The sequence below is a fragment of the Micropterus salmoides genome, unplaced genomic scaffold, assembly GCF_014851395.1.
Source record: "Micropterus salmoides isolate LMB-PRFRI ecotype aquatic unplaced genomic scaffold, ASM1485139v1 Ms_hic_scaffold_1, whole genome shotgun sequence".
Lineage (NCBI taxonomy): Eukaryota > Metazoa > Chordata > Actinopteri > Centrarchiformes > Centrarchidae > Micropterus > Micropterus salmoides.
In genome coordinates, this window is record NW_024040040.1 from 5,572,105 (window position 1) to 5,590,115 (window position 18,011).

The window sequence follows — 18,011 nt, forward strand, 5'->3', positions numbered from 1 at the left end:
ACGCCGGGGATCGACAGCGTTTTCAGACTTCTCCGTTTTAGGTCTTCGTTTTTGACGTTTTAGTCTGGACGGGAGGTGCAAACGTAGCAAAAGGTCTCCGTTCTAAAACCAAAAGGCAGTAGTGTGAGTGGGGCCTGAGTAAATCTTCCCTTCTGTGGTAAAATAAATCTGGTGTTTGTACTGTTCTGGATTTGTGTGTCCGGTAACGTGACTTGCCATGACATGCAGTTGAATCACTGTCTGGAGCTGGTGTGCCGCCTCGTCCTCTCCCCGTGTGAACTTCACGGCAGCAGTGGCACGGCTGAACCTGTTGGTCCGGGTGGTGCGATTGACCTTGAAGATGGTTGTACGCATTCAAGGCGCGGCTACCATGTGGCTCAAGGGAGTTCTCCAACAGTAGGGGAGCTTGACGAGCTCGTTGAGTCCCCTTGGCTGCGTCGAAGACTAGATGTGGATCCAGAAACAGTCTTGATCAGAGTGAAAGATCTCTACCCTAGACCCAATTTCTGATACGTAGACCGGGCCGGTTGTCTCCATGTGCCAGCTCTTGCCTTACATACTCTATACATACTTTTATGTCAGTTGTGTGATAAGGATCTAATATTCAAGCTGCATCCAACACGTCGTAAACTTGATTATCATCGCTCCTAAAACCAGTTTATGGTCCCATCGCCTCCGAGCTGTGTGGAACAGTAGACTGGTGAACTGGGAGTGTATGAGAGGTGTGCATCAAGTGTGGTTTTAGTGGCCTCTTTCGAACACTGAACACGCTTGTTTACTAGCTCACATCGTGCGATCGTGCACCTGAGTGCTGCAGAAGAAACGAGGAAGATGAATAAAAGCAGTTAGTAAATGAGGTCGTTCATCGTTTTAATGTAAAACACTGAATCCTTATTATTGTCTGCTGGGTTTAGTGTCCCACTAAATGTGCTAATGCTGCTTCCCTCTGGGAGTCAGCCGGGGTCCATGTTGCAATTCAGATGAGTCCCCTCCTCCTCCTCCTCCTCCTCCTCCTCCTCCTCCAGCCTCTCCCAGCTTCATGTGACAGGTGAAGCTCCTGCAGGGGTCTGGTCCTCCTTACCCTCCTCTTCCTGCAGAAGAGGCGGATTTTGGCCAGTCGGCTTGATTCAGTATAGAAACCACGCTGTTTTTTACTGCAGCGTCTAAAACAAAAAGAGATAAATTCATAAAGCTGAACTCCAGAGAGTTTAAGACTGAAGATGCACCTTAAAAACATGAACACCATCTGACATTTGCATACAGATTCAGGTTTTCTTTCTACAATGACTGAACGCAGAATCTGTATTTTACTTTTCTATGTAGGAAACGAGGAACAGTTTTGCCTTTTATGCATACTGGAGTTCAGCCTGGCGAAAAACTTTTATCGATTGAACTGTGAAGTTTTCATACAGTATCGGCACTTGAAAGTGTCGTGAAAGTGAGGTGTGTATATATTGTAAAATGTGCTTCCTGTTCAGTTCAGAGACGGCTTACAGCTCAAAGCTTAAAACATAAATTCATGCCCTGAAAATGTTGATTAGAGCCGCCACTAACCATTAATTTCATTTTATATTTCTTCAATTATCGATAAACGTGTCCGTCGCAAGTTCTCCAAATCCAAGGCAATGTTATTAAATGTCAAAACACCAAATATTTGGATTTTCTCCTTTTATAAAAGACCCTAAACAAGAACTTGATAATAGAAATATTTGATAATTAATTTTCTGTCCACTAGTTAGTTGTTTTAGTGCTACTCGTGATTAGAAGTGATCTAGAAATAATGACTTCAAACAATAGTAAAAAGAGTGAGTAGTTCTCATAGTTGAGTTAAAGGTTGATATAACTTAAAACTTTGTTGTGTTCTTTAGGTTTTTAAGAAATTAGAAGCTCGTGTAAAACTGATTACACAATGAGCACAAACTGAGGTCAGATGGTGGATTAGGGATGATAAGATTCACCGATTCGTGCCGGTGCAATGGCATAAAAGTTCGTCCTGATTAAAAGAGTCTGCATCAGTAACAATTTGGGGATGAACTCGAGATGTAAAGTTTCTCACATCTTTGCAGATGATTGCTCTCATCTTTCTCTCATCTCCACCGCTGCCTGCCAGCTACTGTAGAGGTCGAGGCGTGTCACATGAGATTTACATGGAGGAGGAAGCGCTACACGTTCCTACAAATCAAATGTTCAGAGACACTTTGGATTTTTGCGTGTAATTTACAAAATATGCTGTGCAACTATAAATTACACAGACAGCACGACTAACCTTAAACTAACTAAAACAGTTTAACTGTTAAATGTGTGAGTGGTGATGAAAGTGTAACTGGAGACAGAGACCAGGACAGAAGGACTGGTTTAAAGACCAGGTCCAGGTTTATCTTTTGTCAGATGCCTTTTTCAGAGGTTAAAAAGAAACTGCATAAAAGAGATGCTCACAGAGTTGCAGTACTAGAGAAACAAAGTAATTTAATTAATTTATGGTTAATACAATCTAATAAAATCAAACTCTACCATTTTTAATAACATAATTTATGCTTATTCTTTTGCATTGCGTCAATTGTGTGGAATCACAATAGGGGTGATTTGTATTGTGCCACATGGGCAGATGTTTCAGTATATTTAATGTATCAGATCGTTGTCAATGAATCGAGATGCGTATGCACTTTGGATTACATATGAAAAACAGCGAGAGCCTCTTCAACCTCGGCTTGAGTCCTGCTGAAAACAGGTGAAGGTGCCATTAAAAGGCAGATGTTGTCCCCCTCAATTACAGCCCGCTGATCTCCGGCGGTCCTGGCCGGCGGAGGTCACGGCTCCAGCGGGGCAGCTGGGGGTTAATCACAGACCCTGGTGGGACAGGGGAGGGGCTGGGTTTTTAAGTTGATGGCGAACATGTTTATGGCCAAAAACAGAAGCTCAAGTCAGTAATCACATAGCTGCCAACAAACCCTCATATTCCTCTGTTAACCTCTGTCGAAGTGAAACCCTGCGCCAAGTCATGTTTGCTGTTAGAGAACCTTGGTTAGTCGGCTGGTTGCCCCTGAAGTAGATGCAATCCAGGGAGCTACTTCCTGTAAGAGCTTAAAGTCCATAGATACTCTCTCCTCCTTCTGCTGTTGAATTTTCTATAACTGCAAATCCTTCCTCTCCGTGTAACGTCCAGCTCTTCTCCCGTTCACGAATCTCCTCTCCTAGCGTCCAACACCATCTTAATCCTTTCAGACTTCCTCTTTATTTCAACCGCACAAATTATAACCATGGCACTGCCACCATTTCATCGTTTCTCTCTGTCCTCTCAGCAGCCTCAGTGTCTGACGACCCTTTTTCTGCTCTGATCTTATTCACTTTCACTTCCTTGATTCTTTTTGGACCCCCCCTTGCATTTCTCCACATTACAGTTGTCCTCTCCACATCTTCTGACTCCTCTACAAACTGCAGAGCACGTCCATGTTCCTGACAGCAGAAACCTCTGAGAGGAGGCCTCATGCTCACACTGAAGCTTCCCATTCCTCTCCCACAGCTCTTGCTGCGTTCCAGTCGGAACAAGGAGCAAGGAAGTTGGAACTCCCGGGTTCCCAGTCGGAAATTTCTACCGGAACGCAACCTTGATTTGAATTTCCTCACCAACCCTGACCTCAAAATCCAAGATGGCTGCTCCGAGCATGAAAGCTGTAGCACTTCTGTCTTCATTCAATCACATGTCCGACTTTATCATGTTGCTACGGTGTTCGTGTGTTCAAAATCCCGCGTAAGGCATCGTTGTCAGCTGGTGTTGATAACACCGCTCATCTTGGTTTTCTGACTTAAATCTGTTGTTGTACTGGAGCTCGGGTTTGACGTCATCCCCATCTCCGACTTCTGACTTCCGGGGTAAACGAGCCATAACATAACATGGCATCATTATTCTTCCTGTTTACACCCCCAAAAGCATCGTGGGAACTGTAGTTTCACACATTAAAGCGTGATTATTTGCCAGATAAAAGTAGGGCTGAGAGAGGACACGGGGTCAGACTCTGAAAATGCTAGTCTAGAGCTGTAAAGCCCAGCTCTTCTGATCTGAGGGCTGTGAACAAATAATAGATCTTCACGGGTTCATTCAAACGCTGACGGATGATTTGGGTGAAACGCTGAGCGACAAACTGAGGACCTCCTGCTTCCCTCCTGTCGTCTGTCAGAGCTTCTTTTGGCTGTTTGTAATTCAGTGGGAGGAAGCGACCCTGAACGGAAGGCCACGGTGTGTGATGCTTACTACACACCCGATCAATCCATCAGCCCCTGCTCACATGTACAGTAAAGGAGCCACAGCACACAATGGAGGATATTTACAGGCGGTTCATTCTTTAGAGCTGCTTGTTCAGCCCTGATGAGGAGGGAATATTTAACAGGTCGATGCCTTCACGAAGCCGTGTTCAGCGTGACCGTAAAGGAGCAGGAGATTCCTCTGAGGAAGCGTCTCGCGGACTTGATGTCACCCCCCCACCCCCCGGGGATCAGGAGGACCCTCGCTCTGCAAATGAGTCTGTCAGACGAAGCTGAGGGCAGCAGCATAAACAACAAAGCCCACAGGCGAGGAGACTGAAACAGGAGCTCAGAGGCTGATCATCGTAACCGAGTCACTGAGAAAGACAGAGTGAATGTATAATCACAGTGTTCATGCAGATACGTTTGTAAATGCATCTTCTTGGCCTCCTAACCTCCCTGCATGTTTAGCGTTTAAAAAACGACTCCCTAAAGAGGCACACTGAGACTTTCTGTGACAAACTGAAAGTGACGCCGCTCTTCAGACGTTTGAGGTTTGATACCTTTTGAAGAACTAAATTCTACTTTTGGTACTTTGTGCTGCGTTCACACTGCAGGCCTTAATTCGAGATCCCAATTCTTTGATTGTTCAGATTATATTTTAAATGTGGCCCAAATCAAACCCCAGTGTGAACTGGCCACGACCTAAAAGTGACCCGCATGCACAAAAGAACAATACTACTTTTTAGCTGTCTTACGGCCACAGAGGATAGCTCATACCTGCTTACCCTCCGGATTTTCACAGGAGACTCCCATTTCTTTGCCCTCTCCCTGTTTCCTCCGGAGGTCACAATTCACCAGATTTATGACAAACGTTCACAACTTTGTGTCCTTTTCATTGCATAAATTACAGTCTGAACGCAGCCTTTGTTGCGCTTTGTGTTTAAATCCAAAAAACATAAAGTTTTTCACAAGTTTTTTCTAGAGTAGGAGCCGTTTTAAGCCGTAGGGAGGCGGTCGGGCTTCACCTCCTGAGTCCTGCATGTGGTTAGTTACACTCTGGCAACTTTGGTTGAAGTTAGTGAAAGATGATTTTGTTTATATCAATTAGTTGATTCCTTGATTTGTTGATCAACAGGAAATTATTGAGCAGCAATTTTGATAAGCATTTTGAGCAATTTTTTAACGACAAGTTTCCTTCATCTTCTACTATAAAATCTGACATGACATTTAAATTTGAATCCAAACCAGAAGGCAAATTCACATACTGTATTTCCCCAAATGTTGAACTTATAGGTATAAAAACCTTCGGGAAGTAAAATCAGGCACCTTCAGGACACCTCACCTGGAGCGATCTTCTGTCTCTTTATGTCTGACGTGAGCAGAGAGGGTCAGAGACTCGGGATGGGGGGGCAGGGGGATTAAGGATGCAGGTTTTCTGTTTTCTAACCTCAGGAAATGTTATTGAGAGTAAAATATTAGACTTTTAAAATGACTCTCCTCGAGCCAACGCGATGCTAAGTGAGCGTACTGACCTCTTAATGGAAGAGTTTCCCTTCAGGGATCAATAATGTTTGACTTAAATAGGACATAGATACATATAAACATGCATACATTACATTTAAGCAGGAAGCAGGAGAAAACAAAGGAGCTGTGAACTGATTAATGACCCCGGTGTTTATCTGCATCCACTAATTATCACTTCATTTCATTATCTGTGTGTGTGGTTGATCCTCAGGGACCACAACTTGAACAAACCCAGCGCGGCGTCTTCCTGCTCGGGGGCTTCTTTCTTGGGCGAAGGAAGGCGGTGGCCCGGACACTTTGTGAATAATTCGATTAACAGCGAGGAGCAGAGAAGGTGACGGAGTTTATTCCGCTCGCTGAGCCCACCTGGACAGAAACACACCGGAGACAGAAACGTGGAGCTGCAGCTGTACTTCAAGAGTCAGCCCGAGGAAGGAGGTGAGGTCCAATCATAGACGTTCACCCGGTTACTGTCACTTGATCTTCCACTAGTGCCATCAGAGCTGAAGATCAGATGAATCCATTAACACGTTAACAGAAAAGGATTCATTCTTAGTTAAGATGGTTTTATATCAATCGTCTCCTGTAAAATATGTTTATATACGACTAATTTACAACAGTAAATATCTGGTGAAGGAAACTTGAAGCCAGCCGGTAACGTTTTCCATCAACAAAATGAGCAAAAACCATTTTATCTTTAGCGGCGTCTCGCTCTTGGTTATGGTTACAGAAAGATTGTGGTCTGATTTAATACAGAAGAAGTCATAAAACGTCATAAATATTATAAATAAAACAGATTTGTTTGTATCTTTGTCAATTGAAGATGACCTGCTTGAATATTTGAAGAGAGACGTGTGAAGAGTCACGATTTTAAGTAATTAATCAGTTAATCGATACAAATGTTAGTTGGAGCCCAATCTTTTACATTTAAAATCACAAACACGGAGGAACAGACTGAGCTCAGGCTTCATCACCTGGACAGAAAAAAAAACTTGTTAAAGGAGACGAAGATGATTTAGATCCGGTTACTGTGACCATGTGACCTCTTATGGACACGCCCACCGCTGAGTGTGTGTTGGGGGGTCCTTGGGGACCTCCTTTGGGAAGTGGGTCAACCGCTTGGCAGGGCAGGCCGGCTCGTTAGCATCGAGTGTAAACACACACACACACACCTCAGCCCCTCCGGCTGTAATTGGCAACAATGAAAATTACACACAGGCTAATTAGCAGCTCGTTGGCAGGAAGCAAGGTGTGTGTGTGTGTGTGTGTGTGTGTGTGTGTGTGTGTGTGTGTGTCTTTCAGCTAAGGTTACATCCAGATCGTTTAAGTTTGTCTCAGGAGTGGTTTTATTCACTGTGGTGGTAAAGGTATGCAGTGGAGATGTGTTTCTTTAACCATCTTAGCATGCTGACGTTAGCATTTAGCTCCCTGCAGGAGCCTGGAAAGTGATCAGATCAGACAGTCGGCCCCTTCAGTGTCTCGGCCTTGAATAAAGCAAAACATTTAAAATAAAAAGTCCCAAGGTCACGTGATATGTTGCAAAGTGTTGTGCTGCCCCGTTAAACCATCTCGGGCCCTCGCAGCCTCTTGCACTTAAGCACTTACCAGGTGACGTCAGCTGAGTCTGTGAGGGTTCAATCAGGGTTCAGGCTTTAGGGTGGAGATTGGTTCTGGGTCAGAGTTATCACACACATCTATGATCTCTTAGCGACTAAGTCTCTGTGTTTAGAATCAGTTTATCTGCTAAAAGAGTGAAGATGGTTCAGTTTCATGTGAATCTAACTGATTAATCTGATCTGAAATATAGGTTTAATGATGTGTAGCACCTGAAGTCACAGCAGTGGGTAATTTTATAGTTGCTTTTTAAACAGTCTAATAAAGATCCAGAATTAAAGTTAAGACCTTTTTAACAAACAGTTTCTGATCACAACACAAAAAGTAAAAAAAAACAAAAAATAAAAGATAAAAATCACTTTCTCCTCTTTAAAGAACCTAAATATCAAATTTAATAATAATAATCTTAATCATCCTTGCTGTCTCTGTCAGTAGTGGAAAGTAATGAATTACATTTACTCCTCTTAAGTACAGTTTTGAGGTACTCGCATTTGAGTATTTCCACTTATACTTCTAAATTCTAAATATTTTACTAACCTTTGCAGATTAAAATTTTACTTATATAATAATATAACCCTGACAGATTATTGTACCTGCATAATACTGCTGCACAGCACTTTGATAGTTTATACTTCTTTATAATTTCAAGTGCAGGACTTTTGCTTGTAATGGAGTATTTTCACAGTGAGGCATTACTACTATCTGCAGTCTGTGTTGCCCTCCTCTCCTTCCCCTAATTTGTTCCCGATGTCTCCTGCTGCACATCTGCAGAGCACAAACACAAAGCTGCAGAGGCAGAGCGACCTCTGGTGGCTGAAGAGACAAACTGCGTCGCTGTGTTTGGAAAGTGGAGTCACCTGAGTTGTTGTTACAGCATGCAATGCAATTTAATTATAGGAGAAACAAAGCCACTGAATACTGCATTATATTCCATCATATTTTTATTTTGCATTTCCACCTGCTACCCTCTGTTTCCCTTTGATAAATAAATAAACACCACCATAAATTGGTGCAGAAAATTTCTCCAGACTGCAGGAAATTAAGTGTTTTAATGCTCCAAAGCTTCAGGGGGACCACCAGACCCCACTTATATATTTCAGCAATGAATAACTCTAAAAAATCATGTTATAATATCTTTCCCTCATCTCGTTCTTGTGAACCCAAAATTGTGCATCGTCATGTCTCGTGAGCAAAGAGTCATCACACCCCTAATCTGAGCCCTAATCTGGCAAGTCAAACACAAAAATGTTGGTTCATGTATTTGTATATCATCGTCTAATGTTTTATTTAGATATGTTGATGACACCTGACACCTGCTCTGAAACAAAGTCCCTGACATGTGAATTTGGTGAATTGACAACAATCCTATTCAGGAACAGAACTAAAGATCTAAATTAAAGATCTAATCTAACTAAAGATAAACATCCAAGCATTATAATGAACATAATTTAGGCTACAATATTTAGTTTCAGTTCACTTCTGCACTGAACAGAATAAACCTGTGAAACAGTGTGATGCTGCCCCCTGCTGCTGATTTCTGTGTATTTTCATTTTGATGGTAAAGTTGCTGCTTTATATTGATGTTTGTCCTCTGATTTCCTCCACAGGAAGGTTTGTTTATTCTTTTCAAAATAAAGCTCTAAAAACAAGCTGAAACCTCGTCATGTCCCATCTGAATATATTTCATGTCCTCACTCTACAGATTTCCTTCTACAGTCCGCAGCAGCCTTTCCCTCAGACCAGGTCAGCACATTCTTCTTCTTCTTCTTCTTCACATGCTCACACTAAATGAACTAACACTAAATACACTTGCTACTGTATCAGCTTCAGATTCTACTGATCCACTGCTCACACTGATATTACTGACATTACATCTGACCTGGACCTCATTAGACCTGGACTCCACTACATTTCAGGCCAAATGCTGCACTTTTTACTCACTCTGCACATTATTAACACAAACACACAGTAACTATCACATGTTGATGGATCATGTACTTACTGGGACTCGAACACAGTACTTTTACACTGTGCCGCTGCTGCTTTTGCTTAGGGAAATGTTCAGAGTCCTTCTTCCGCCGCTGCTTCACATCATCATCTCCATGGAAACACTCTGTTTGTTGAATGGATTATTGTTTCTTGTCTGCAGCTTCACTCACTGATGGATTTTCAAACTGTTCACTTGTCACAAACCTGTGGACTCATTTCTTCTTCTGTCTCTTCCAGGCTGTTGGGGACACGCCCTGAAGACTCGCTTCCAGCTGACACCTGACACGAGTCCCAGCAGCACCTGTTCTGGACCAATAAAGACCTTGTGCTGTTGGTCATCTTCCACCTTTTAGGAAAACTTCAGCCACTTCCTGTTTCCCGCTCCATAACCCCCAGCTTCTACCTCTCCAGAACACCGGGAGGGGACACGGCCCCCTCCCGAACCCGACGCCGCGGGACCGGCTCCGGGTACCCGGCCGCACGCGGGATTCGAACCACCGCTGCGCCGCCTGCGCCTCGCGGTCGCCATCGAACCCCACGCCGCCGCCGAGTCCCCTTCACATCTGAACCTTTTCTCCGGGCGCTTTTATCTTCTCACTTTGGCTGTTGGACTTCAAAAGTCACTGAGCCTCATAAGGATCGAACCCACAACCTCAGAGCTTCTGAGCAGCCTTCTAACACTCTGAGCTGTTTGATCTGAGACACTGACTCTTTCTTTCTTACAGCTTTTCACTTTGTTGTTAAAGTTGAAATAATAATCTTATTATTGTAGTTCTTCAAACTAATCAGTAGAATTAATCCATTCTCAGATATTCTGAGTCAAATTTAACAAACATATTAAGGATTTCTAACAAATAGAATTTCATTTTGTGAAATAAAGCTGAATGATAAATTGTAAGTTGAATTTCTAGGCTTTTATTTTGGTATGTCCGAGTCAAACAGTCACAAGTGCCGTTCAGAGAATTGATGAAGTTACTATTTATTACTGCATCATTTTTTATAGTGTAGAATAACTAAAGGTGAAATATTCAGATGGAAATGATTTGAAACAGAGAAAAACTTTTTCTGATAAATAAATGTTTGATTTTCAAAGTTGCTGTCGAGTCTTTTTCTTTTAATCGACTAATATAATAATCGATTTGACACAAAGATGAAGTGAACTTTTTATTTGGCTCCAATCAGACACAAACGCTCGTTCATCATTTATTCTGACTTTGATCCTCTTTATCCTCCCTCGCTGCCTTCCTTCCTTCCTTCCTTCCTTCCTCTCTTCCTCCCTCTGTTCCCTCCTCTCTTCCTTCCTTCCTTCCTCCCTCTGTTCCCTCCTCTCTTCCTTCCCTCCTTCCTTCCTTCCTCCCTCTGTTCCCTCCTCTCTTCCTCCCTCCTCTCTTCCTTCCTTTCTCCCTTCCTCCCTTTGTTCCCTCCTCTCTTCCTCCCTCCCTTCCTTCCCTCCTCTCTTCCTCCCTCCCTTCCTTCCTCCTCTCTTCCTCCCTCTGTTCCCTCCTCTTCCTCCCTCTGTTCCCTCCTCTCTTCCTCCCTCCCTTCCTCCCTCTGTTCCCTCCTCTCTTCCTTCCTTTCTCCCTCCCTTCCTCCCTCTGTTCCCTCTCTCTCCTCCTCCCTCCCTTCCTCCCTCTGTTCCCTCCTCTCTTCCTTCCTTTCTCCCTTCCTCCCTCTGTTCCCTCCTCCCTCTCTCTCTCCCTTCCTCCCTCCCTCCCTCTCTCTCTCCCTTCGTCCATCCCTCCCTCCCTTCCTCCCTCTGTTCCCTCCTCCCTCTCTCTCTCTCTCCCTTCCTCCCTCCCTCCCTCTCTCTCTCCCTTCCTCCCTCCCTCCCTCCCTCTCTCTCTCTCCCTTCGTCCATCCCTCCCTCTCTCCCTCCCTTCCTCCCTCTGTTCCCTCCTCTCTTCCTTCCTTTCTCCCTTCCTCCCTCCATCCCTTCCTCCCTCTGTTCCCTCTCTCTCTCCCTTCCTCCCTCCCTCCCTCCCTCTGTTCCCTCCTCTCTTCCTTCCTTCCTTCCTTCCTCCCTCTGTTCCCTCCTCTCTTCCTCCCTCCCTCCCTCCTCCCCCCCCTCACAGTTTGGGGGCCACTTTAACGCCTCCAGCCTTCTTGTGCGTCTCTCTAAGCCATGATATCAGGATGCTGTTTGTCTCCGCTGGCCTTTCCATCTGAGTCCAGTGTCCACACTCCTCGATGTGTCCTCTGCTCAGGTTCGGGATCTGCAGTCCACCAACAGAGACCGGGTCAGATTCATTTCCAATAATCTATAATCACTCTGTCTGTCTTCAGGAAGGACGCTGCTGTTTTTCTCACCAAGTCCTCCATCCCTTTGGAGAAGGCCGGCAGCAGAACCTGGTCTTTACCTGCCGTCACCATCAGAGCAGGCATCAGCAGCTGAGACACACACACAGTGACAGACAGACTTTCTTTGTGCATCTCAGTCCTCTAAAGTGGAAATAAAAATCAGTCTTTGAACTTGAAGTCAAAGCATCAGTGAGCCTCTCTGCTGCACTGGGTCACATGTTCCTTCATCACCATGAACACACTCTGTACTTTATTCTGACTCAGTCCCACACACACCGTCCTGCTGCCCCAAACCCGCCACCTGTGGATTCATCCGCCGCTGAAAATAGTCCCTAACAAATGCACTGCTTCCTGTCTGTTGGATAAAAACCACAGTGAGCAGCTGCTTTAGGAAACAAAACCGCAACTAAATATCTGTGAGATGTTTTTAAAGATTTCCGTCTTCAGTAGGAAGCGACGGGCTCGGAGCTGAGGGCCACAAACAGGAAGTCAGACGCTACTAAGCCTGCAGAAACCTGACTTATACAGCAACATCAGAAACAGGGTCGGCACTTTTTAGGGGCAAATGTAAATTTCTCTTCAGCTGATCTTCGTCCAGCTGCTGCAGGAACACAAACACTGTGACAGATAATCCAGCAACCTGATGGTGACTTTGATGTTCACCTATATTCTGACATTAAACCTTTTCCAGCAGGACGATACGATATGTCGGTTTCCAAGAAGTTTAAATGAGCTGAAAATGCTTTGCAGAACTCCAGGATGTGTAGAAACCCAGTTTTAGAGCCTGGTTTTGTTTTCTTAAATGTTTGTTTGAGATGCTGGCGTCTCATAATGCGCTCTGTAACGAACCTTTGCAGTGGGACGAGAACACATCCACCTCCAGTTCGCCTCCCCGTTACGATACCAGTTCAACGGTCTCCTGTGAAACCAAACACAAGACGGTGATCGACTCTGTATGAAAATGTTAGCGGCCTGTGAACAGATACCGTGTCCTGTTTTGAGCCACCTGAAGCCTCGCTCTCTGTACTGGCTGACGTAGTACTGCAGGTCGGCCTCCGTCAGCACGGAGCTCCGGGGAATCTGCTCCGGCAGACCCACAAACAGACCACCTGTAACGGGACGTGTCAGTATCTGCCGGGCTTTTTAATGAGCTCTGCAAATATCATTCGGGAGGAAGTCCCGGCTCAGACTTCAGGGTGGAGGCTCACCTCGAGCGCAGACTCCTGCGGTGCTGACGGCAGGACGCTTCGCCTGAAGACGGAAACACAACATTTCTTATGTGACACGAAGGGGATTTTTCTGCCTGTGCGGACTGGACTCGTGCGTGTGTGTCTACTCACCGCTTCACCGCTGCTGAAAAAGAAAATCTTAAAGGTCCTCTCCAAGTCTTTCTCCAGCTCGGCCTCCGCCGCGCCCTGCAACACACACAGGTGGACACTTTGCGTTTAGGTGGACAGATCCAGAGCTCTATCGTCATGCGAGTCCCACAGTCAAATCTCTGGCTCGTCTTCTTTAGCTGCCGTCTAGAAAAACACAAATACTTTGGTTTATTTAAATGATCCTTTTCACATTTCTGGTTGTGTCCAGATGAACTAAACTAGATCTAAAGTGTCTGTCAGTGAACTTTAAAGCTGTCTTCTGAACTTTGGACAGTTGGGGATTTAGTCTACAGCAATGCATCACGTCCCTCTGATCATCTGGGAGGTGTTGATACTGTTTGTCTGGCTATATGAATAATGGCTGTATCCTCATCTTCTCGCTCAGAAAGCCTTTCCTTCTCAGGTTTCTTCTTCTGTGACTGTGAGCGAGGCCCTTTTACCCTCTTAACCTCTAACTTAGACACATTAGACGCAGCAGCTTTTAGATTGTTTTAGTAGCAGAAAGGAGGAGAAAAAGTGCAGAACAGCCCTTTTTCATTTTTATTGACATGATTATTTGGGTTCAATACAAAAAGATTTCCTCGATGATGAAGCTGAAGTGCTCGTGTTTTCTCATGTCACTGTTTTTAAAGTCATGTTCAGGGTTCTGATTCTTATGATTATCAACTCTTATTTGGAATATTTGGACAAACCTACACGCAACAATTTAACTCTAGATTTCCATGTTCTTGGATTAATATTTGACTTTTTCTCCAGATATTTCAGCCCGTCGTCGCCATATTTTAGTAAATATAAAGTTTAGTTTCTATTGTGAGATATTTAACCGTCCTCGGACGTTTATATTTTTATTTCCTGTTGTATGATCTGCACCTGTTCTGCTGATCTTTTGATTCTGCATTTATTTGACTACATTTTGTCTATTATACGTGTATCTGTTTAACTCTCATGGAAACATTTTTACTTTATCTTTTGATTATTTGTAATTTAAACTTGTTTCCATTCAGAGGAGCAGGATTTTTTGGTTCCACGTTAAAAAGAGCGATTTAGTGTTGACCTTTGACCCACACACACCTGGGGGCGCTGTGGACTCTCCGTACCCCTTCATGTCCAGAGCCAACACCCTGAACCCTGCTGCTGCCACGGCCGGGATCTACCAGAGAGAGGAGAGGATGTTCAGGCACACGAGTGTTTGCTTTTAGTTTCAATATATAAACGTGTACAACATCCAAACTTTCAGGTGAAATCCAGTCTGAACACGTTACCTGGTACCTCCAGGAGTACCAGCTCTCAGGGAAGCCGTGACACAGCAGAACTGGTGGACCTGAGCCCATTTCAACATAATGAGTCCTCACACCAGGCTGACGCACACACAGAGGAATTATCATTAATGTCACGAGAAAGCAACGTTTCAGCTGCGTCTTACTTCCATCATTTCCTAAACAGACAGCAGGAGGAGAATTCTGTGTTGACCCCGATCCAGATCTTTACCCCGATGGTGACGTAACCATGAGACACTTCATCTGGGCTGCAGGAGGGCGGAGGACTCTCTGCTCCAGCAGCCTGAAACACATGGAAGTGTGGATGTTAGCGTGCTGATGTTAGCGCAGCAGCTGTCTGAGGTCAAACTGACTGATTCAGGCAGCAACATGACCTTTCCTCTGGCACCAGCTGCTGCTCCTGCATCACCCGCCGGTTCCAGCTTCTATGCACTAAAGCCTCATTTCTCTTTTCTTTACCTTAAAGACGCAAATTCTGTCATGATGGGGGGCAGCGGTTCCCGAGAAACGTGGAGTAGAACAACAGCTAAATGAATGAATGTGGGAAAGCTGTGATGCTGCGAGGCTGTCAAGATTCAGGTTAGCAAAATGAAATGCAAACAACAAGATGGAGAAGTTACAGAGTGAAAAGCTCCTAGATCACCTTTTCTTTAGCTTTTTGTTTCTCTGACAGTATAAGATCAAATAGTTCCGGGTCACACCTGAACTCCAGTGAAGTCGGCCAGTTTGTCCAGAGCGTCGGCCAGATTTTCCACCAAGACGGCCTTCATCCCCGCTCCCTCTGCTGCCTTCACACCTTCCTCATCTGCGTCCAACCACAGAGCCTGAAATCAGACCGACAGGCTGAGCGCGCTGTCCCGGACCAGGATTTACACTCGTGTGTGTGTGTGGGCGTGTCCTCGACCTGCTGCGATGTCACTCCCAGGTGCCGCAGAGCAGAGCTGAACGCGGAGGACTCGGGGACCCTGTGACCCGAGCGGCAGGACTGGAGGACCTGGTCAAAATGGCCGCCCAGCAGAGACAGAAGGCGGGCTGGACCGTCTCCAGCCGCGCTGTCATCTAGCCAGTGATTGGCCAGCACGGCCGTCAGTAACCCTGATGGATGGAGGCGTAGAATCAGCCTTTGGTGATGTCATCGGGCGCCACAGCTGTGTGTGTTTCCCGTGCAGATGTGTTGATGCATAGTTACCACGGTGACGCAGACCGGCGGCTGCCTTCAGCACGGCTGGTTGGACGTCCATCATCGCCTCCCTGAGCTCCTCCAGCAGGCCTCTGACTGACCAATCGGACGGCAGAGTCACACCCCTGACCTGGGCCTCCTTCACACACTCCGCCTCAAAGGCTGCGATCATCTACACACACACAGAGGATGGAGGAGGCAGTAAAGGGCCCATCCAAGGACTCTTCTTCACCTCCATGTTCAGTCACCTTCAGTAACAGCGAGGACAGAAGACATCAAATAAATCAAGAGATGATTTTGACCTCACCCACCTGAGACAGGGTCACCTCACCTCTCTCCGCCCGGCTCATGGCGCTGTCCCTTCGGGACGCCGCGGCGGACAGAAAACCACTGAGAACCACAGAGAGACAAACAAGATGAAAGACGTGAAAAGAAGCGAGTCCACGTGAATGAGTCAGTAACATTAACACGAGTCTGTCTGGTGGCTTTAAAGGAGGTTAAACATGTGACAGATGCCACAGATCAGAGTTCGAGTGCTGTTTGTGTGGAGTAATGAAACCACAGGAGACTCAGCTCACACACACTGTGTCTTCACCAGCGCTGCACACTTATAATCTGCATCTAGTTCAGTCTGCAAATATAGTGAAGGCTGAGCCTGCACCTGATTGGGTGGCACAGCTGATACAGTATATGGCCAAAAGTAAATGGACAGTGAGTATTTTACTTACTCTCATCTTCATTCGCAGACACTTTTATCTAAAGCAGCTTTCATTTGGGGTTTCAGTGTCTTCCACATGTGGACGTCCGGGTCAATAGTGCTCCTTCAACTCTGTGTCCCTTTCCTGTTTCTACATGGCAGCGCCCCCGTGCACAAAGCAGCTCCAGAAAGAAACTGTTTGCTTGATTAAAGGATAGAACATTAAATTTAGAAGACTCGCTTCCAGCTGCTGTACCTAGTAGGCCTAAGAAAGCTATACTAACCAAAAATAGATAGCCTACGTTCATATTAAAAGCCTCACATAAGACAAATAAAACGTAGCTATTTATTTTAACGGCTGCGTCAGGCTGTGTGAAACGGACTGGGAGCAAATGGGAACCGTCAGCTGGATCACCAGCCGTTTGGTTTCGAAAATAAAAGTCAGCCTTGTTCAGACTTTACTGCCAGGTAACAACCTGAGGAGTCAGTCAGATGGACACAAAGCTTCATGTGGACGTGAAGCCTTTCATTCACAGACACCTGAGGAAAAACCTTTCGGAGATTCCCTCTGTCACAACACAGTCCCACAAAACAAGCAGCACACAGCATCAATGAGTCCACACACATCCCTCAATGCTGCAACATGTCTGCAGTGATGAAGACATGATACCTGAATAAGACTCTCACAATTTCCTTCTTCCATTTGCTTTGTTTTCTTTTGGCTTTGCTGTAATCTGATGCTGTTTCAACACCATTTTATGTTTCGGGTTGTTGAAATTTGCTGTAAAATGTTGTATTTTAACCATTAGAACCATGACGGATAAAGGATGTCGATCACTGTGTTAGTTACCATTGTCTTTTAAACCTTTTCCTCTGATGCCATAACTTGCTAATATACATATGTCAACAATAACTGAGACCCATGCGAGCTGTGTTAGGGTAGTTTGGGGTAAGACGCCCCCCCTTAAGCTCAATGTCTATTTTCTGACACATTAAAGAACATTTTGTTGATTTTTTGTATCTTTAAGAAGGCTTTGCTTAGGGTAACAAAGTAAAATAAATAGCTACAGTTGACAAATTAATTTGTATTTAATCAAATGTATTTTATTTAGGGAAATTACAGGTAAAATTGTGAGCATGTGTGAGTTTCCAACTTCAGACTTTCAGACAGTGAAGTTGCTCATTGGCTAAAGGGGCTCTCCGGTGTCTAAATAACGATCAACCATAAAGGGCTAAGGTGCTACTAATCTAGCATTTTATTACTTTAATCAAAAACTATAAAAATAATAATATATATATCACAATAAAAAAAAAAGTACATCTTATTTCATATGACTAAAAAATTAGATCAACTTATGTCGGAATGGCTTTGATAAAATAACTTCAAACATTGTGTGGAAATGTTTAGTTCAGTGAGACATTGTGTTTTTTTTGTAATTACCCCTACCCTAACGTTACCAGTCTTGTAAAAGGATCATGTTGCAGCGTTTAGCCTCACGTTAAATGCTCAGTTTGCATTGGTTATTTTTGTTTATTTATTTATTTCATGTGTTTAGGAAAAGAGATGTTACTTTTCGACCACAGCCTGAGTCCTACACTTCACTTAAAATAGGACTAAGATAACTTTTAAGCTTTGAGCCAAGACTCTTTTTAGCTTAAGTCTGCTCTCAGCAGAGCTAAAGCAAAGCTTTACCTTCCAGCCGCAGGTGTGTTGACCGTCCAGCTGTCACTCATCACCTACCGGAGCTTTCAACCATCCACATTTCTTCACTGATGAAGTTTCAGTCACATCCTGTTTTTATTCCCACTTT

The 18,011-nt window shown here is 44.6% G+C and overlaps 3 protein-coding genes across 3 annotated transcripts in view; 1 reads left to right on the forward strand and 2 right to left on the reverse strand.

Annotated features, from left to right (window-relative positions):
• The window catches only part of LOC119881802, a 727,332-nt gene extending 717,707 nt beyond the window's left edge, over positions 1-9,625 (forward strand). Inside the window, exon 23 of the mRNA XM_038732940.1 lies at positions 9,607-9,625. The gene's annotated coding sequence lies outside the window, so the exon portion shown is untranslated. The remainder of the gene's footprint in view (positions 1-9,606) is intronic.
• Positions 1-18,011, reverse strand: part of LOC119910112 (nucleotide-binding oligomerization domain-containing protein 1-like) — a 1,078,472-nt gene that overhangs the window by 999,095 nt on the left and 61,366 nt on the right. The window lies entirely within an intron of this gene.
• Positions 11,405-17,934, reverse strand: LOC119915610 (bifunctional epoxide hydrolase 2-like). Its single transcript, XM_038735224.1, has 14 exons — positions 17,894-17,934; positions 15,815-15,893; positions 15,513-15,675; positions 15,228-15,418; positions 15,025-15,147; positions 14,535-14,606; positions 14,309-14,404; positions 14,050-14,196; positions 13,008-13,109; positions 12,876-12,918; positions 12,674-12,776; positions 12,517-12,586; positions 11,677-11,757; positions 11,405-11,582 (listed from the first exon to the last, which is right to left on the reverse strand). The coding sequence occupies exons 1-14, from the start codon at positions 17,932-17,934 to the stop codon at positions 11,436-11,438; spliced, it is 1,458 nt and encodes a 485-aa protein (XP_038591152.1). The 3' UTR covers positions 11,405-11,435.

Coding starts and splice junctions, on each gene's coding strand:
- LOC119915610 (XM_038735224.1), bottom strand. CDS start 17,934: ATGAGTGACAGCTGGACGGTCAACACACCTGCGGCTGGAAG. Junction 15,148..15,227: donor TGGGAGTGACATCGCAGCAG/GTCGAGGACACG, acceptor GTCTGATTTCAG/GCTCTGTGGTTGGACGCAGA. Junction 11,583..11,676: donor CCAAAGGGATGGAGGACTTG/GTGAGAAAAACA, acceptor GGTGGACTGCAG/ATCCCGAACCTGAGCAGAGG.